This window comes from Biomphalaria glabrata, chromosome 1, assembly GCF_947242115.1.
Source record: "Biomphalaria glabrata chromosome 1, xgBioGlab47.1, whole genome shotgun sequence".
NCBI lineage: Eukaryota > Metazoa > Mollusca > Gastropoda > Planorbidae > Biomphalaria > Biomphalaria glabrata.
The window spans coordinates 73,926,465-73,947,995 of record NC_074711.1 but is presented as its reverse complement, the minus strand read 5'-3'; the positions used below and the strand labels follow the sequence as shown (position 1 = coordinate 73,947,995).

The 21,531-nt window shown below is 31.2% G+C and overlaps 1 protein-coding gene across 6 annotated transcripts; it reads right to left on the bottom strand.

Moving 5' to 3' along the window:
• Positions 1 to 40: 40 nt before the first annotated feature.
• LOC106074052 (uncharacterized) lies at positions 41 to 20,635 on the bottom strand. 6 transcript variants are annotated; one of them, XM_056013729.1, is made up of 18 exons: positions 20,487 to 20,587; positions 19,796 to 19,850; positions 17,525 to 17,797; positions 15,363 to 15,632; positions 15,125 to 15,239; positions 14,082 to 14,309; positions 13,826 to 13,954; positions 12,449 to 12,672; positions 11,329 to 11,369; positions 10,477 to 10,575; positions 9,804 to 9,902; positions 9,130 to 9,228; positions 8,923 to 9,008; positions 8,055 to 8,157; positions 7,450 to 7,587; positions 5,899 to 6,146; positions 4,571 to 4,745; positions 41 to 1,511 (listed from the first exon to the last, which is right to left on the bottom strand). In XM_056013729.1, exons 3-18 carry the CDS (start codon positions 17,783 to 17,785, stop codon positions 1,382 to 1,384), a joined length of 2,445 nt encoding a protein of 814 aa, XP_055869704.1. In that variant the 5' UTR covers positions 17,786 to 17,797; positions 19,796 to 19,850; positions 20,487 to 20,587; the 3' UTR covers positions 41 to 1,381. The 6 variants fall into 6 exon arrangements, with proteins under 6 accessions (XP_055869704.1, XP_055869724.1, XP_055869695.1 ...); XM_056013749.1 differs by lacking the exon at positions 20,487 to 20,587 and adding an exon at positions 20,362 to 20,456; XM_056013720.1 differs by lacking the exon at positions 19,796 to 19,850 and having other exon boundaries at positions 20,487 to 20,635.
• Positions 20,636 to 21,531: the final 896 nt, after the last annotated feature.

Here is a 21,531-nt window from a genome sequence, read left to right as displayed (position 1 = left end):
TGCTCAGAGCTCTTCAAACTTTAGCCTGAGATTTGTTTAAAAAAAAAAAAAAAAGGTACATCTTTAACACACACATAAATTTAAGGTGATAGTGACAGTTGGTCACACTGGTCTCTAGATACAGCCTTTTTGTAACCAGTTATTCATATCTTCCTCCTCCACTTTAGCCAAAACAGATTCAAAGCTAACAAATAGTGTGGAGCTTGGTAGATACTTCAAACAGTTGTCAATTCTTTCTTGTGAACTGTTCAATAAACTTTTTTTTTTGTGCTAAATGTGAGGCTCTGGAGGCTCATTTTTCATTACCCTCTTGATTTCCTGTTAATGACACTCTTAAAGCTTTAGAAGCTTACCAAATTAACAGCTCATGAAATTTAAATAACTCAAAACAAAAAAAAATGCACACAACACTGTATAATATTTAAAATTATGTGGACATTTAGGCACCAAGATAATTTACTACAACAAAATATTTAACATTCAATAGAAATCTTTGTAAAATGTGTAAAGTCACTCAAAATAAATAGGTATAAAATATTTGAAAGGAAAATGTGGACTCAGCAGTATAGTTAACAACAAAAAACATTGTTCATAATTTAATTTCTTACAATAATTGTCAGACTTTCATCCTGGCAAAAGACAAGAATGGGGAGAGAGACAGTTGGTATATCATGTGTGGTGCAATAGACTAAGGGACAGAACACTTTCAAAAGTAGTCCATCCTCTTATTTATTCAAACTCTTTAATATTAGTTTATATACAGACTACCCTTGCATGGATGTATTAATGGTGTCTTCCTGTAGATTTTATTTATTCACCCATTTCTGTGGCAATGGGTAAGGAGAGTGCTTTGTGACTGCACTCAACAAATCACCTTCAATTTTCCCCAAACAATGTCAGATAAGAAGAGTGACAGGAATCATGAACATTGTAGAGTTGAGTTTTTGAGTTTAGGCACATCTGCACAATTTAGGCCATGTCGTGCCCGTCATTGTAAAGATCAGTCTTTGTTAGGGGTCGAATCATGGTCCATCACTTTTGTATTAACAACTATGACCTTTTCCCATAAAAAAAAAACTGTTTCAAAAATGTCATTACATCTTGACAAAAATCCAGTTTCTAGATGTTTGTGTAAGTTTATGGGGAAAAAATCAAGAGAAAGTTCTCTTGGTTTCTTTAGATTTAACCTATGGGTTATTTTTTATTTGGCAATGATTTATATAAATTGACTTTGCAAACAGATAACATAACAAAGATAGATTTCATCAAATAAAAGTCTGTGGGTCATGCTGCGGTACAAATGAGAAACAAGTTAGAATAAGTTCTGCAAGACTATTTCAATAAGCAGTTAACCAAAACATTATAATATATATATATATCATTACATAATGAGGCATGTTTTAGAGGAGGGGATCTCACTGCCATCGTCTTGTGCTTGACTTTCTTCTTCTTCAAATTCTTTTCTTGGTTTTTGTTTCAATTTCAAATGTTCTTTGTAAAGTACATTTTCTCTATGGAGTGATTTAAAAAAAATGACTGGTACAGTTGAAATCTAAATAAATTGATCACATGTTTTTGATTTATAAACTATATTCTTAGATCTACATCTGTGGCATAGACAGGGTAGTGATTAGTGGCATAGCAAGGGTGGTACAGGTCACAGAGACAAGGCTAGAGAGAAGCATGAAAATTGTCCTCAGTATTAACCTGGGATCCCAATTTATTGGCTTGCACATTAAAAAGTCCATGACCACCATAGACAGTCCTTAAATCAAAATGTAAAAAAAAAAAATATTCCCATAGGACTCTTGTGGTAAAAAACAAATATGGTGGCACCCATAAGATTTGTTTACATTGAAGTATTACAATTGCTTAATTTGTAAAATATGAGAACAGGCAGTACAAATGCTGCTATGATTTCAATGAGTGGTGGAAGTTATCACCAAAAATTGAAAACCATAAAACTGCATAAGAGACAGCTCAGCAGCAGCATAAAGCTGGAAAGAAGAGGAAAGCCATGAAACCAGAAGTGCTCATATTCATTCATCACTTGCTTGGACTCGTTTTTCTGTGAGGAGAGAACAGTATTGACAGCATGGTTCTAGATCCATGGAAACCAAAGTAAAAAAAAATTGTAGGTAATGGTTGTAGAAACTATTCAGCTTCATTCATTTTCTCTCAAAACACTATCTGTCACTCTTTGGGCATTGCATTCTATGCAATGGTAAAGAATTAAAAGGACAAAATCAAAGCAACTTCTAGAGCTGGTGAAACTACTATGAAAGTACAATACAGTCTTGAGAGAACATGTGCTTTTAACCAAGTTTATTAACAGTCTGATTTTGTACAAGTCATCACAAATACAAAGACAATGTTTCATATTATAATTTCTCATTCAAAAGGCATATTATATAGCAAGTAATACAAACTACCCATATTTTATGGTACATTATCATGAATAAAGTTTGACACCCTGGTGGAATCACGGCAATAATTTTGTAGAAACTAGATTCGCACAGCTTAGACTTAATAGGCTACAGTTAACTAAACTATTAAAATGAATCGTCGACACTTTGGAGCCCAAAAGCGTAATCTAAAAGTCAATTCTAAAACAAGATCATTCCGTGCCTGAACCATTCCTTGCCTGAACCATTCCCTGAAGCTTTGGTAAATTGTTTGGTACACTGAACTGATTAGGGGGAAGGTGGGGCGAAAAGTCACAGGGACAAGTTGTCACAATCACTATATCAGTATAATTTGATGCACTATCAAAAATGTGAAACTACATTTGAGATGTTTACGGAAACATATACAAATAGTTATAAAGTGAAGTCGATACCTTGTTGCATTTAAACTTATCAGGCTTCATTAGTTTTCACTGTTAGGAAAGTGGAATTTTATTTTTGCGTAATTTTGTTGTAAAACACTTATACTGTTGAAATAATTGTCTTACATTACACTGTTTCATGACTCTATGTATTATTAACACATTGAAATTATTGTTTGTTTCTTAAAGCTCGACCCAATAAAATGTTATTGGAATAAATATTATGAAAATTGTTGTGGGGCAAGTTGTCACACTGGTTGGGGTAATATGTCACAGTTGCCCCAATGAAGATTAAGCATTTTGAAAAAAATTTTAATATTAATATTTATTTATTATTAATTATTTGTTTTATGGAATCTTTTTTATGGATGCTACCTAAATATTCTTAAGCGACTTTCTCCTTAAATAATGCTGTTTACAAAGGTTAAGCCAGCATCAACATACAGACAATATCTGTCCTCCGAGCACAACATTTAGTTTAAGAAAGAAGTTCTCTAGTCTTACTATTTAGATAGGTTGGAGGTAGGTGCATTGCTGGGAGAAGTGAACAGATATTTTACAAATATTATATAGAAAAAAATAAACACTATTTTGAAGAAAAACCTACAGCTTTCCTTCTTAGCTAAGACTTTGTTCTTGTAGTAGTTTCCTTGACTGGTCGTCATGAAAGAAACATTTCAGAACCTCCACATATCATTCTTTCACGGCGACCAGTCAAGGAAACTACTACAAGAACAAAGTCTTGACTAAATATGTTATTTCTTTTAGACATAGCAAGATATGGTGATTTTGTAATGTGTGACATTTTACCCCCATGCCCTGTGTCAACTTACTCTGGTGTGGGGCAAATTGTCACAACCCCAATCCAACCACGTTTCTGCTGTATAACTCTGATAAATAAAGAGATATTTGCTCTAGTTGTCTGAATTTTTAAGTTCATCAAAATTTTAAAATTGTGACAACTAGCCCCACACACTTTTTTCACAACTTGAACAAACCATTTGAACTTTCTAATTCTACCAACTACCAACCTATTCTTTTTGACTGCCCCAGACTTGCCTATCTACGTCTTGACAGGTCTGGGAAACCACAAATTCTCAATCTACGCAAAACAGCAGGGTTTTTCTGTCCAGTGCTTTTGCAAGAGAGGATTTGAACCTCTCAACCATCACTCAAATGGAGTTTGATGGTGATGATGAATTATTACAAACTAAATAGCCAGAGGAAAAGCTGTCCAAATGGTCAGGCATAAATTTTCAAAAAATTGAAAACAAATTACTTTGGAGATACTAACTGGTACAAATAAAAATCTGTTACTAGATCTGAAGCAAGCAGATTATTTCTAGCTAAACAGTTCTTAAAGTTTCTCACCTCTAGAAAAAGAAATTTCAATAAATTCAGTCAGCCAGAAAGTCGTTAATGTCAAATAATTGATCTTTTTGTACAATTGATTTCTAGTATCTTACCAATAACTATGTGTTGTTTTGAAAATAAAGTTATTTTCAGTGTTTTATTTTATTTTTTAATGGGGAAACAGAAAGAATTGCTGCACGTACCCTTACTATGCCACTGATCTAAATATAACATTGCAAAGGTTTATAAAATCAAATATGTAACAGTGAAAGCAATTATTAATTTTATGAGAAAAAAATCCTTTTCATAAATGTTTCCTTTTATTCCATAAAAAAGAATGAAATTAAAATTTGACATTTTTAAAGCTTCGTTATCCTTTTTTCATTATACCTTTGTCCTGTAGGCATGCCTTGTAGGATTGTTTTTTTTTTTTCTGGATTCTTGCTGTCATTATCAGAAACATCATCATCACTATCAGAAACATCATTGTCACTATCAGAAACATCATCGTCACTATCAGAAACATCATCGTCACTATCAGAGAGATCTTCGTCACTTATTTTAGCTGTGAATTAAAAATGTTTGTTTTTCATGTGATCTTCAAAGTTTGGCAAATGCACAGAAAACAGAACAGCTGCTTGGAAGTTGTTCTATCACCTTATAAATATCTCAAGGAAATTTTAAAATGTAAAAAGTTATGTAATGTTACATTCAGTTATTTTATGGAATTGGTTTGGGAGATAGTCTCAATGGATAATGTACCTAATAATGATGGTTTCTTATTTATACAGTAACTTTAAGATTTTTAACTTTGAAATTGAAAGCTTTATGTATCTAATTTAAATTTTTTTTAAAATTACAATTTCATTTTCACTAAATTTCACTTATCACAAAACATCAGCTTTTCTATTGTAACTTCTGTGTTAGCTCAGTGACTATCTTCATGTATGAAACATTTCAATATGCTTTTTGTTGTGGGAACAGAAATCATTTTTCATCTTTAGTTAAGAAGAGAAATAACTCCATTGATAAGATTTTGTGTCTACCTGTACTCAAATGTGTCAAAACATAACCAAAAACTGATTTAGGGATGTTTAGGAATGTTTAGGGATGTTTAGGGATGTTCCATTTTTTTAAAGAGAATATTCAGTCATAACTGTTTTTTAACAGCAAAAGTGTATGTAAGCAGGTAAACGTCATTTAATGAAAAGGAAGGGGGGGGGGGTAATAGGACCACTAAGATGCCAGCATTGAAGTACATGTCTTAAATATTTGCCCTAAAATATTTAAGACATGTACTTCCACAGTCAGCTAGAGTGGAAGTCTGAGATCAAGAGACAGAGGGATGTGTGTTTATTGTATTTTTTTAAAATGAGTTTTATTTTATTTGAATAGTTCAACACTGGTGTTTCTGCATTTGCAATAAACTTGAAAGCTGTAGGTTTATATGTTGTCAATAAATGTTTTTTTTTTTGTTTAAATAGAAGTGTGTTCATGTTTTATACAAGTTCTGTACTAAGAAAATAATACACCTACAACAGGTAAGTTGGAATAGCTGTTTGGAGCTACAGCCCATTAGTCATGTAGCCACACTATTACATAGTGGCACTACAATTCCAAAAAAAAACTAAATATGCTTTTTCTTATATAAAAGATACCTACAAAAAATTATTAAACAAAAATCACTTGTCACCTAAATAAACTACTTGAATGCTGACCTCTTTTTGATGTTCCAGGCTCATTTTTTGATAGTTCCTTAGTTGCTGCTAAAGAATTTTTTCCATCAGAATCCATTTGGTTGCCTGGTCGAATTGATTTTGACAAACTCTTAATGATACTATCACTATTTGTATCAGGTTTAAAGGTTGGAGGTATAGTATCATTAGGCATATCATAGGTCCCAGATGGCTGTCTTTTTTTTTTCATGTCTGGAACTCTTGGTTTTTCATATGTTCTGGTTTGTATACTAAAATAAATATTAATTTATATAGATATATATAGATATATAAATATTTAATTTTTTAGGCCTACATAATAAGCTACATAATGCTAAACAATTAAAATGGTAGTTTTAGTTTTTAACATGAATTTTAAAGAAAAATTTTGTGATTTTTTTAAACGTATAATTTATAATATAATGTAATACAAAATTAAAGCATAAAAAGAATGGACAAAAAATGAAGGAAAAAAAAACAAGAACAGTAGAACAGTGGATCAGTAGATCAGTATTGTGTTTGTGTAATAGTGTTTGTTGTCTTTATCTGCTTTGCCCTTAATTCAAGGTAAATAATTATACTTTGATCATGTCAGGACAGCTTATCATAAGCATCATCTGCCTGCTGCATTATTCCATACTTGTCAAGTATGCGTCAAGTTTGTCAGCATTTTTCTTCCTCTATTCTTTTGTGGTGGAATCCATTAAAGAAATTCTTTGATATTATTGTCGATGTTTATAAGTGGTGCCTTGAGTTTTTGTGAAATAAGAGGCATTAGGGTTTCTTAAGGCTTCAATGACTATTTTGGCATTGGACAGGAAGATGTGAGTGGTTGAACAAAATGATTTCTGTTATTTCTAATTTTAACTTTGTTGTACTGTAGCTCTTAGAGATTCCTAGTATCAATAAACTTTTTTAGAATTTTACTGTTGGACCAGCTTCTTCATTTGATTTATGTGTCAGATGATCTTTCAGAAATAAATTAGTATTGAAGTAAGCACGGTTTGGACTTGGGACCATAGTAATGAAAGCATGTACATAACACTTGACCATGAAGCCATTCTCCATTTGAGAACACACTAACCCATTGATTGCTGGGATATGTGTTTGTAAAATTTATTTTATTAAGCTCTCATCTAAGATTGTAGTCAAATTTTGTTCTTAATTTTTTTTTTGTTTTTTTTTTCTGATAGAAGGAAGAGAACTTGAGTTCCAGGGTAATAGATCATCAGACTATAATTAGTAATTAATTAATTTTGTTCTTTATCATTTTAAAGTTGTGAAAAAAAAAATTCATGTTTAAGGTTATTAAAAAAAACAGCAATAAATGTATTCTTTTAACTCTAAAGACACCAATGACATTCTGGGTAACCTATTAGCTAGAAACTCTCATGATTCAGTAGCTATTTAAAACAAAAGATTATACTTGTACAACGCATATAGTTTTTCATTATTAGATTAAAATATAAGTCTTTTCAAAATAAACTAACAACAGGAAAGTGTTTTGTTAATTATTCTTGCATGAATAACAAAAATTTAAAAAAAAAAACACACTCAATTTTTTTTTCAGGCTTATCCTCTTCTCCTTTTCCCTCAGTGTCTGATATTTTATCTAGTTCAGTGTTCACATCTAACCCAAGAGCAACTTTCTGAAATTTTCGCAGAGACAATGACTTTTTGGCTTTTAAAAACCTAATGAAAATATTAATTTAAACAGAATCAATTTCCAGGAGATTGTAAAATTAGAAAGCTATTCTGGGAAGTTGACTAATAAAGAGTAGGTATGTGAAAAACTTTACCTTGCACATTTAATTGTTAGTACAAATAAATGTTTAAATCCAAACATTTTATTAGTTAGTCTTTGGACTCCAAATAACCGAAGTCAAGTATAATTGTTCACTCCTAATTTTCAGATGTGTACATGATTTAACCTTCAAAATATAATTGCTTGAGCCACTGATGTCTTAGATAAAGCTCTAAGACTATTGATCATTTAGAATTATAAAAAATGCACTTCTGAAATTGTCTTATATTATACTGTTGGCCTCTAGTATTGATCATTTAGAATTATAAAAAATGCACTTCTGAAATTGTCTTATATTATACTGTTGGCCTCTAGTATTAAGTCATAAAAAGCATAATATAAATTAACAACTTACCTTTTTTCCTTAACAGAAGATTTATCAGAGTCAGTGTCTGAGTCTATTTCATCATAATCTGATGAGGTGGAATCCATCTCTCTTTCAGATTCTATATTAGATTCTGGTATGAATTGATTACAGATTGACTTTACATTTTATGGAGCAAGTAAATGATTGGAAAATATTACTGTTTATATAGTAAAGTACCACTTTCAGACCTTGATACCCATAAGGCAGATGATATAAGAGTCATGTATTTTTTTAATAAGGGTGTCATGTGGTTAGCACAATGACCAACCACCGTTACTTTACCCAATGGATGTCAGATACCCATGAGAGTTGGAAGGACAGAAGGGTATCCTAAAAATCCTGATATTCAAAATCCCAGTCTTCACCAAGTTTGAACCTGAAATACCTCAGTTTGTAAGCTAAGCATGCAACCCAGCCACAACACTTCACTGTTTATGTATAATATATGATATCCATGTAAATATATTAATTGGTATCTTTTTTTTAAGAGCTATCCTACAATGGCACTTTTGCTGTTTGTTGCTTTCACCAACATTCAACATACTATCTTACTACCACTATTACTATAGATTCTAGCAAAGAAGAAAAAAAAATAAGTAGGGTTGGGCTGATTGATGACAATGAGACTCAAACCACAGAACATCAAGAGGATTATTAAAGGGCATAACATAACCAGATAGTCATGGCACTAGTAGGGGGGAAAAACAGAATCATGTAAGCTATTAGTCACGTGACAACAATGTTTAAAGTTGAATTCTTTTTTTTTGCTACACTGCTAGCTATCAGTACCACACTATCAGACTGAAAATACAGGTCTACTGAAATACTGATACATCACAATGCTCATATTACTAACTTATCAGGTTAGCCAGTTCACGTCTAACTTGCTTTTTATCCTCAATATCTTGTGCATCCACATCCATTTCATCCTCCTCTTCCTCACTGTAAGTTTAGAAAAAAGAAGTTAGTAAAATATTATTATTTAAAATGAATCACACTCAAATAAAATATATTTTTATTTAAAAATAAAGATTTACAAGTTCTTAAGTTAAAAACAAATTACTTTGTTTGATTTGCACCAACATTTGGCAATTCAGCTACCTCATCATCTAATCCACGAGCAACTTTTTGAACTTGGTTTTCTGACAGTGACTTCTTGAATCTTGAAAAATTTAAATTAACACATTTTAAAAATCATAATATCACAATATCAAATACTAGTTTTTAAGAAGGCTAACAATCACAAAAGAAATCTATTAAAGTCATGGTCTGTTTCAGTCCGATAGTGCAAATGGTTTATGCCTGTTTACTGGAACTCATTGACCTTTCATTTACCATCAGAAAAAAATTTACGAACAGTATTAAAATGAAGATAAAAATATTGAATGGTCTCTGTGAGGAGGCTCAATTTGGATTATCTGGTTGTTAAGTACAATTATTTGGACTTTATTTAAGATAATCCATGTTTGCATGTTTCTTTTTGACACTCTTATTATTCTACTATTCCAAAGTTTCCTTTCCAACAAGTTTTTGCTTATGTTAACATATGTTTTATATTGTCCCATTGTAAAAATCAATCAAGATATTCTTGTGTATTTTAAAAATGTTTACTTAATATAGGAAAAAGAGTCAAGCCTATGTCTGACTTTCTTAGCTACAACTTCAAAAATGTTCTAGAAATATTGTATTGACAGATAAAAATAAAGATTTACAAGTTCTTAAGTAAAAACAAATTACTTTGTTTGATTTGCACCAACATTTGGCAATTCAGCTACCTCATCATCTAATCTACGAGCAACTTTTTGAACTTGGTTTTCTGACAGTGACTTCTTGAATCTTGAAAAATGTAAATTAACACATTTAAATATCATAATATCACAATATCAAATACTAGTTTTTAAGAAGGCTAACAATCACAAAAGAAATCTATTAAAGTCATGGTCTGTTTCAGTCCGATAGTGCAAATGGTTTATGCCTGTTTACTGGAACTCATTGACCTTTCATTTACCATCAGAAAAAAATGTACAAACAGTATTGAAATGAAGATAAAATTTTGAATGGTCACTGTGAGGAGGCTCAATTTGGATTATCTGGTTGTTAAGTACAATTATTTGGACTTTATTTAAGATAATACATGTTTGCATGTTTCTTTTTGACACTCTTATTATTCTACTATTCCAAAGTTTCCTTTCCAACAAGTTTTTGCTTATGTTAACATATGTTTTATATTGTCCCATTGTAAAAATCAATCAAGATATTCTTGTGTATTTTAAAAATGTTTACTTAATATAGGAAAAAAGAGTCAAGCCTATGTCTGACTTTCTTAGCTACAACTTCAAAAATGTTCTAGAAATATTGTATTGACAGATAAAAATAAAGATTTACAAGTTCTTAAGTAAAAACAAATTACTTTGTTTGATTTGCACCAACATTTGGCAATTCAGCTACCTCATCATCTAATCCACGAGCAACTTTTTGAACTTGGTTTTCTGACAGTGACTTCTTGAATCTTGAAAAATGTAAATTAACACATTTTAAATATCATAATATCACAATATCAAATACTAGTTTTTAAGAAGGCTAACAATCACAAAAGAAATCTATTAAAGTCATGGTCTGTTTCAGTCCGATAGTGCAAATGGTTTATGCCTGTTTACTGGAACTCATTGACCTTTCATTTACCATCAGAAAAAAATGTACAAACAGTATTGAAATGAAGATAAAAATATTGAATGGTCTCTGTGAGGAGGCTCAATTTGGGTTATCTGGTTGTTAAGTACAATTATTTGGACTTTATTTAAGATAATCCATGTTTGCATGTTTCTTTTTGACACTCTTATTATTCTACTATTCCAAAGTTTCCTTTCCAACAAGTTTTTGCTTATGTTAACATATGTTTTATATTGTTCCATTGTAAAAATCAATCAAGATATTCTTGTGTATTTTAAAAATGTTTACTTAATATAGGAAAAAGAGTCAAGCCTATGTCTAAATTTCATAGCTACAACTTCAAAAATGTTCTAGAAATATTGTATTGACAGATAAAACAGCATAGTCAATTTAGTCAATGTAATAGTTTTGTTGTTCTGACAGAAATTTATGAAATCTTGAGAAAATCTAGAATTAATAATTAAGAATGGGCATTACACTCTTGAGGAAAAAGAAAGATCACATGTTTCATCATCTTGTAACAACTAGGTCATATAATTATGATGTTATACATACCTATGAGACATACAAAAATAGAATCAAAGATTCTTACTTTAGCAGTGTCCTTTGGTTTCTGTTTATGTCTCCTGGAGCCTAAAATTAGTTCAAATAAGAAATAGACACTCATTATTACATAAATGCAAGGTGGGTTAATATTAATACTTATGATTCTATAGGTAATTTACTTATCAATTACTATGACCATCATATTTTACTTGTTTAGTTTCTTAAAAGTTAAGATACAATTTTTTTAAATTTGGTGTAAAAAGTTCATTGTAAGTTGATAGCTCCTATGGCATTAATACTAGCATTTGTTCCAAGATTTATCACAATAAAGTCTTATTTAAAAAAAAACACCAAGATGCCTCAAAAACTAACTCTTTCAAGATGGTAACATGAGCATACCTATCTCATGCTCTGCCAACTGTCTAATGCCCAAACCAACTTTTCATGCCCTCACAATTCTGTTTTGCCCTGCTTCCTCCTTTCTCATGCATTGTCAATTGAGACAGAGGGCACACCCAAATTTTAATGCTCCTCTACATCTACTCTTGACTCATGGATCCTAGTAGCCACAGATATTCAATCTTTGCTACATTAAACTAGTTTATAGGTTGGATGTGCTTATTGTGGTTGCCATTTCTCCACCCCTTTTTTTTTCTGAACCTACCAACATTATAATGATTTCCCTCAACAACAAAAAATTGTCCTGTGAATTCTACCCACCCCTTTAAAAAAAAAAAAAAAATAAAATTTTCTCACTCTTCTTGTGCTTCTCGATTTTATATCAAGATGTAGATCAATCCCTTACAACATTTCCTGTCATAGTTTAATTATTACACACAAACACACACACATTCAGGTGCTCTTTTATATTTTGGAAAGAAATAAAATAAGTAAATATCAGATTCTTTTTATACAGTGTCTATAATCATAAATTATGCAACAAAGAGTGTTACAGAGAGCTTAAAAAAAAGGAAGGATGTATCATTTTGTGTTATTTAATATTTTTTGCCAGCTTTATAAAAACAGTGTGATGAAACTGCCAAACAAATTTTATTGTGAAAAATGCTAAGTTGTTCAAGATATATGGTAAGTAATAACAAATTAAAAATGAGTCATTGATCTAGGCCTTTTGTTTTCATATATAAAGTGAGATAGATATATTATACCCTTGTATTTGTAGAATTATTTCTAGCGTCTTCAATTTGTAGTTTTACTATATTGGTTAATTTTCCTAAAATTCGATCTTGAATGGATTTGTCTTGTTTAACAGAAGATCTCAAAAAGACTTCCAAAGCCTGTTTATAGTATTTCTGGGCTAATTCTGTTGAGCCATTATTGTAAGCTACTGCACCAAGTGATTCATAACATTGCCACTCTGACTTTTTATCACCTGAAGAACAAAACATATGTATACACTTTGATTATTTTGTGTATAAACCCAAGAAAAGACAATATTTCAGCAAGTTTTGAAGTTACAACAAATAAATCTGGGTAAAAGAAAGGAACATTCTGGCACCAATGAAACAACAAATAGTAAGTGTCAAGGCAACCAATCTCTGTTAATCTGATGAATCTAGCACACAACAGATTTCCCTAAATATAATGCATGTAGTTGGCAACACATCTACCTCAGGAAGATGTGTGGCCACTTGGGCTTGGCTTGGTTACCTATCAAGGGAGCTTGAGGTTCAACACCCAACTCAAGCAGAGTTGTATTTATTGAGCGCCTAAAGTAAAGTAAAGTTCCCCTTTCAGACCTTGCAATCTATATAGGGTAGATGATGAAAAGTTCATCTGTTTCTGTGGTTCATGGTTAACCAGTGTTTCATGTGACCAGTATAATGACCAACTGCCTTTACTTTTGCCCAACTAATAATAGGTACTCATAAGAGCAGGTTGGACTCAGGCACCCTAAAGATCCAGAAATTAAAAATCCCAGTCTTCACCAATACTGGCTTCAAACCCAGAACCCCCGTTTCAGAATCATAGCATTTTACCACTCAGCCACCATACTTCTGAGTGCCTAAAGGCAGCACTGAAAACCTTCTCCCAGATACCCCCACTGGTCCACAAAAGAGATTGGACCAAAGCACTCTGAGCATGCTATTTAAAAAAGAAAAACTGAAAAACTTCCAGCATCTTCTCTAATATGCCAGCTACTTATAAAGCAAGAAAAGTAGCCTAGTTCAAAGTTTAAAAAATATTCACATTTTCTGGAGTCTTAAACAGAGCAAAAAAATTATAATCTACACATTTCTATTACATCAAGGAATGAAGATGAACTTGGATGGATGCCTGGTCGTGCGGGTTGCTCGCTGGACTGTCGTTCGGATTTATCGATGGTCGAGGATTCAAATCCTGCCCGCTCCCATCCCCCGTCGTCCTGTGGGAAGTTTGGACTAGGAAGTAAACTATCTTCAACTCTGAAGGAACATCCGAAACATGTAAAACATTTTACAAACAAACAATCATATGCATTCATCATTTTATAGAGCATTCATAGAAAAAAAAAAAGAAAAGTTCATGTTAAAAAGTTTTCTTACCTGTTTCTTTTGCTAATTGTAGAGCTTCAAGGTAGTGGTCACCAGCTTCTTCAATGTTTCCAAGTTGACTAAAAGCATAGCCTAGGTTGATTAGAACATGGCCCTGGCTTCTACGCAATCCTAGATCAACTATTTTAGACCAAAGAAAAAAGAGATTTCAAGAAAATATATGAAGTTCACATTAAGAGAAAGAAAGTGATTCAATCTAACATTTCAAGTGGCTATAGAGTTATTCAATCTTTTCTATTTGACTCACTTAGTTTAGAAAGAGCCTTCTGATGGTATTTCAGTGATTCCTCAAATTTTTCCATTTGGGTATAGAGTGCTCCCATATTCTGTGCTATTAAAGCTTCTAGATTAGGACTTATCAAATTAGGAGAATTTGAATTTTGAGTGGCAGAGTTGTAGTGTTGGTAGCACAGTAATGCTTTATCATATTTTTTCAACTGACAAAATACTAATGCAATCTCATTCAACAGCTTTACTGAAACATAAGTCAACTTTTAATAAGATTTTAATAAGATTTTTATAATACAAAAAAGTTGCATAATATATTTAAGTTTACAAGAGCTACCCTGAAGTGAAGCTAAAGATTTGTAACTCCTTGAGACGTGCCCAGGAGCTAATAATGAAAGCTCAGAATTAGATTCTGCCTGGTCATGCAGTATGCATGCTGGGCTGTTGTTCAATCATCTTGATGGTCCTGGGTTGATACTGCCCGCTGCCATCTCCCATTGTTCTCTCAGAGGTTTAGACTAGGAAGAAGTTTATATTCAACACTGAAGGAACATCCTTAAGATGTCAAACATTTTAAATACTATCTAAGATTCCATTTCTGGCTCACTGCACTATCATTTACTCAACTGTTTTGTTAATGAAACTAAAAATGGGCAGTTCTATATTGCACTTGTCCTTTTTGACAATTGATTGATTTTTCAACAACAGTAAAAAAAAACATTTAAGCAAAAAAATAGTTAAACAAAATTAGTTAATATTTGGGGAATAATTTGATTTTTTAAGTATCAGCGTATATGATAAATAAATTGTTTAAGCAATTTTTTGGCATGCCAAAAAATATTTATTGAAAAAGTTTCTAAGGTAAGTCATAAAAAAAATATTTTTTTAACAGAAAAAAAACTTTTTGAATGGTAAAAATTGAAATTTTAAAGATCTACACTAATTGTACATTTTTAAAGTAATTATTGAAAATTAGACATTCTTGTCTTAATGCTATTTAAAAGAGTGAAGGCACATATAAATATATCAATTTTTTTTTAAATTATTGCTTCACTCCTTTACCAGTATTCTCTTTAACATCCATTTTCTTTGCTTCTTCCAAACATTTATCAGCTATCTCTTCTGCAGAATCATGTCTATCCTTTTTTACAAAAATTTTTGCTCTCTCCATTTTGGCCTACAGAAAATAAAATATCATGTTAAAGTTATAACTTTTTAACCAAAGGTAACTATAGCTCTTTTCATTTAAAAAAAAATAAAATAAAAATTAATATATAATATATATAGATAGATTACTTACAATTAATAGCTTTTCAGTTTGCTCTGAAGTTGTGTAAAGTTCTATAAGTTTCATTAACCAGTCCTCAGCATTGTGATATTCCTCTTTGTCCAAGCAAAGTTGATAAAGCAACTGATGTGTTTCACATAACATTTTAGAATTCTGTGGCTTCTGGTCATATAATTCTATAGCCTTTTTAAAATAGTATTTACTCTTTGTTATATTTTTTAGGCCTTTAAAGGCTAGTCCAAAATTAAAATACAAATCTCCATCTTGGTTTTCCGGTAGTTTCTAAGAATAAAAGAAAAAAAAAAGAATTGATATATGCATTATATGATCTTAACCTTTGACATGATAATAATATTATTTTATTTCAATAAAATTTCCATTTCCAACTTCTAAATGACATAAATATATTAATTTAATTTTTATTTTCCATTTTTTCACCCTTATTGATTTACACTGTATCACTGATTGATTAATTAAAGTCAATCAGCATTTACTAACAAATATCACAGAATAATCTGTGTAATGTATTACAGTATTTGTGTCCTCAACTGTATATAGGATCTGAGGGTTGACTGATGTAGTATATAGATATATATATATATATGTCACAAATGGATACTGAGTCAAGTTAAAGATAAAAGGTTCAGTTAGTACAAAGCTGTACCAGTATAAAGTTATATCAATGTATAGTTGCAACAGTATAACTACAGTGTAATTTGGAAACATTAGTTAGTTATTTTATTTCTTCAATGAATTTGCAAGAATTTTTTGTCAAGTTAATGATATATTGAGAATTAATGAATTGATTGAATTCATGTGTTTGAAGGAGTTTATTAAAGAAAAAAAAATTGATACAGAAGTTTTCTTATGTGTATTTTAATCATTTTATATTTCCACGTCAAGCAATTTATGTTTGTGGCATTGAATATACACATACACTGTCAATGGAATTCTTAGCTTAAAAATTGTCACATAATTGGCACTAAAAACAATAATCATTACAATATATATATATTACATAATGAACTAATGTAAAGCTCTGAAAGGTAAAGTGTCATCTGGGTTGTATATTGGATAGATGTATATTTTCATGTACTTCAGATCATTAGCTGGTCATCAGGCGAGTGTTTTAAAGGCCACAGACTGCTTCTAGTCTTGGCATCTGAATGACTGATACTGATATTAGCCAAGTGCATATTGTGGCTAATAGAGGAGTTACTGGGCACTTCCAAATTATTAAGTAGAATGTGGTTAAAAAATCAAGATACTCAAAGCAGGAGTAAGATTTGAAGTTGACAGGAAAAGTAGCTCAACACTACTCAACAGTAATAGTTATTTACAAAAAAATGCATAATGCATACCAGTATCTACAATAATATTTGCCTTAAGAAGCTAATGGTGTACTTTTATCTATAATCTATATCAAAATTATTTACTAGATTATGAGTCCACATACATCAGCTCATAAAAATTATCATACTGATAAACATTAAAGTGGGCTATATTTAAGTACTTATAGTACCATAAACAAATTATCAATATTGTCAAAGCGATACTACCAATGATTGCTTATAACAGCAAAATACAATAATAATCAATATGAATATCCGGTATAGAGAGGAAACCCACAAACATCTATGACCAGGTCTGCTACTGATATCTGAACCAGCACACATTACCTCCAATGAGAACCAGAGTCTAATTCCCATGTCCTCACAGCTCTCAACATCAAAACTTTCATACAACTCTAAACACCTTACAGCCTTACAACTCCCACTCCTAGCAACCAGAAAAGGCTAGAACTAAGTAAGCAAACTCATAAGATGTGACCTCTAGACAGTGTCAGTATGTTGTCTAACAAGGTACATTAATCGCTTCTAACGTAATATGGTCACATGTCTATCTATAAACTCAATGTGATGGACTAAACAAACAAAGGAAGATATATCTCTCTTCTGCACTGCTAGACAGATGTCTGGTCAGTATGACATAGTTAACGTCAAGACACATTAACCAACTATCCTCCAATGATATCCAACTTGAGCCAAATATAGCCCCATAGTGAAAAATGGTTGGATGTCCAGAGAATTAAGATGCACATCAGTATTATAACATTTAAATTAGAATTAGTCAGCAGTAATGAATAAGTTATTTTAAAAGAAGGCTTTACTTACAGCTTGCTTCAAGTATTTTAAGCCTTCAGAGTAGTTTCTAGAGGCTATCAGTGCAGCTCCTAAATTAAATGCGCAGGCTCTTTGCATATAGCCTTGATGACCAAGAGACATGGCACAATGGTAAGCATTTCTGAATGCCTCCAATGCTTTCAGAGGCTGATCTTTTGCTTGTTTTTGTCCATATTTAGTAAAGTCATCAACTTTATTGACCAGATCACTGAATAGTGAATTATTCTCAGCATCATCACTGTCTTTTGTCATTTTCTTCTTTGCCTAAATTAAAAAAATAATAATTTTTAATAATCATTTAAAAAATTTTTAACTTAACAAATTACAAAAAAATACATAAAAATATTTTTTTTCATGCATACTTTTATTTGAGTGCACTAAAAATGAGAAAACAATTTAATAAATTGTATAATTAATAAAAGTGTGGCACACTTAGTAGCTATTCCAAGGTCGATTCCAAACTCTATATACCACACTTTTTTTTTTCAATTAATGCAATTATTTTCCCTTTTAAGTGCACTCAAAAAACAAATATTTTCTTTGATTTTTTTAACAAATAGAACTTCATTGTAATTGTACTGAAAATAACAAACTTGAATGCATCTAATTACTTCTACCTTTTTATATTTATCTTTTGTAAAGGAAAACAACTAAATAAAGGTAAAGTCTCTAACTAGCATGAATGACTAAATTAGCACATCAATGCATTGGTCATATCTTTTGTTTAAAAAGATCTGTAAAATATAAGATTAAAAAAGTAAAACTTTATAAAAATCACTTTATGTATAGACAATCCAGAATGAAGATTAAAAAGTAAAGTAACATCAAGCAAAATATTTAAAAAATACTTTTAAAAAAAAAAGGTTATATTGAGTTAAGGATAACTGCTACCAACTGCCTCTCTATAGGAATTTCCTTAGGCGGTAGTGCAGGTCCTTGTCTAGGGGTTGGATCGCTGGCAAGCCACTTCAAGCCTTAGTTTTGCTTTTGCCAACAGGACAACAGGAACCTTGTTGTAAAATAGGTGTTGAAGTTATGTTTGTTACAATAAAATTATGGTGTGTCAAGAGGTCGTTTGTTTGTTGGTGTCGACTATGCATGATTTTTGTCACAGGTTCACCTACTCCTATTGGATACATAATTGTTTTTGTTTAGCGCAACTTTCATGCTTAATTCATACTCAGTGTGCTATGGTCCGATTACTATTGTGAACCAGTGTGGGGGGAGTAGGAGTTATTTGGGAGGTTTCCATGCTGCCTTTTCAAAAGCAATTTTTAAAAAAATTTGCAGAGTCTAAATTTGAAATCAAGGTTTCGAGCCTCCACTGAGTTATACAAGTACTTATAAAAGTAAAATTTTTTTTAGTTATTTTTTGTTAGTTTCAAATGTTTATCCAATGACCTAATTCTCTACACAATGTTTATTTCCCATTAGCTAGTAATGTCTCTATATAAATCAAAATTAATTAATTACTACTATAAATCGATCATATAATTAGTCTATTTTTCAATTGATTCATGTGTTGTCATCAGCAATGAATAATTGTGCAAAGTTTCAACTTGATCCGAGAATAGGAGTGGGAAAGATAATGTGTAAAAGATCATTAAAATTGTACCAGATAGAGTAAGTTGATACAAGCGTTGTAAAAGTATACACCAATTCTTACATTGTGATACAATTTAAAATATACAGAACTATAATCTATTTAAAATAATCCCTGCTAAGCAGTTATACTATCCTCTGGAAGACACAAATGTGAAAACAATTTCTTATACTAGACATATTAGGTATTCAACTTAATTCAAGTTTTTGAGAATCAATTAGCTTTAATATAAGTGACTCAGATGAAGCCCATTATGGGCTGGTGCAGCTGACTGTCCCAGTAAAACCCCATGACCATCAAGGTTTTCCTGCAGTGGACAGATGTGAACTGAGAGATTTACCAAACCTCCCATTCTGTGTTAAGGCTCCTTATGTATAAAATCTTTACTGGGTCTAGGAATCGGGTCATACTATACTATGTCACAATATGTTATGCAATGTCAACCTCTTGGCTTTTTGCTATCTATAACTTAGCAACTGGAAGCTTACACCAATGGGAATGGCTTCATAATCATAAACAGCTATATCGACACATGGATAAATAGAGTAGATCTTTCTCATTTTAGTAGGGAAAAAAGGAGGGCTGTTGTTGTTGTTGTTTTAATGTTAGTAGATTAGATCTAGATTTAAAAGATTAGATGATATATCTAGGTCAATTACCTGATATAATTCAAATGTTTGTCTTGTCACTGACTCACTGTCACTAGCTTGTTGACTAAAGACAGTAAGAAGTACTAAAGTAGTAGAACTAAAAATTACCTAGATCTAGATTTATTAATATATTGAAATTAAATTATACTCATAAATTATAGTCGTTGACATTATAGACTGGCCGTTTAGTCTTAAGCCTTAAGCCAAGGTAATTAAGTCTTATAATAGTGAGTTTAGTTAGTCCAGTGAATTACCTCAAAACTAAATAGTCACTAAAAATGACAAGGTAAGTCTTTAAGACTTAGGCCAAGATAATAATACTAATAATAGTGAGTTTAGTTAATAATTTAAGTTAGCCCAGTGGATGACCACAGAACTAGATCTAAATTGTCACTAAAAATGACAAGTTGAACAAGCTCATCTGACTAGATCTAGATGAACTATATAGTCTAGTATAGTCGACAGGCTCTACTACTATACTCAGATCTAGAGACTTATTATCTTATAGTTATAATTATAATTTATAGTATAATCATGGTTATGTTAGCGGTTAAGCCTTATTTATTATAACTTACCTTACTTATAATAGTTAACTTATTTTATTTTTAATTATAATAATTAAATAATTATTGTCTTATTTGCCATAGATTATAAACCTAGATCTACTATCTAGAATTCAACAAAGAGAGAACTCACAGACCTTTATCTGGGGTGCGTCTAATACCGATCTAGTTTCTAAATATATCGAGTTCAAGTCGATGATTTGTCTCAACATGCAAAGCTTGGTCGTATTGAAATGGCTTCGCAAGGATAACTCCTTAGTAACGGAAATAGATTGCTTTTCGTTTCTAAAATATTTTGCGTTATTTCCCCTTTAAAAAGTTTTAAAAAATCGTTTGTTGATCTAGATTCTATCAGTGATCAGCTAACTCGTAGTTTAAAAGAGCCAAATAGCCAATAAACAATACTTTTTTTTTTCAAAGAGCCATTCGTAGCTTAAGCTTAACTCTAGTTGAGACATCAATATTTATTTCTGTTACTGTAGCATTTTGAGGTATTTTTTTTTAACTGTTTCTATTTTTTTTTATTCTTCATATTTAACAGTTCTTTGTTGAAAAAGCAAATGTTAATATTAGATTTATTTTCTCCACCACTTTTTCATAGGCATGGAGAGTGAATTAGAATTTCTCTTTTAAAATCGTCGTCAAAAACCGACAATTTTGTTTTCAACTGGGAATATTCATAAACATTGAAAAATATGTGATAATCCTTTAAACTTTCTATGATGTCTATGTGCATTAGAAATAACATCCACCATATTATGAACTAAACTTTCTGGATCTACAGATATATAGGAAAGGCCCATCAGCGAAATGGCATATAAAGCGAACACCTCCCCGTAATTTTTATCTATTCTTATTTATTTCAAAAGTAACTGCAGAACTAATAGAATGGTATTACAAAGACTCCATTTTTCTACATTTCCCACATATTCACTTTCGTTTTCCCTCATACAATAAAGCATAGCTGAAGGTCAAAGTTGACATGTATGGAAATTTCATCTGAAAACGTTTCCGGATAAATGAGAGTAGGTCCGAACTTAAGGCGATTTTAAAGCACCAATGGACATCGACCGAAAATAAATTGCATATTATGCTTCTTAATTGATGAGGAAATAGTTAGCTAGAATAGCTAAGGCTATTCATTTCGTTGAAAAAAAAATATTATGGGGTGTTCGCTCAAAA

Excerpts from the sequence above, each read along its gene's own strand:
- LOC106074052 (XM_056013720.1), bottom strand. The coding sequence starts at position 20,561 with ATGTTGAGACAAATCATCGACTTGAACTCGATATATTTAGAAACTAGA. Across the intron at positions 9,009-9,129 it reads GTTGGTGCAAATCAAACAAA|TGAGGAAGAGGAGGATGAAA; the intron begins GTAATTTGTTTT and ends CTAAACTTACAG. Across the intron at positions 7,588-8,054 it reads TCTTCTGTTAAGGAAAAAAG|GTTTTTAAAAGCCAAAAAGT; the intron begins GTAAGTTGTTAA and ends TATTTTCATTAG.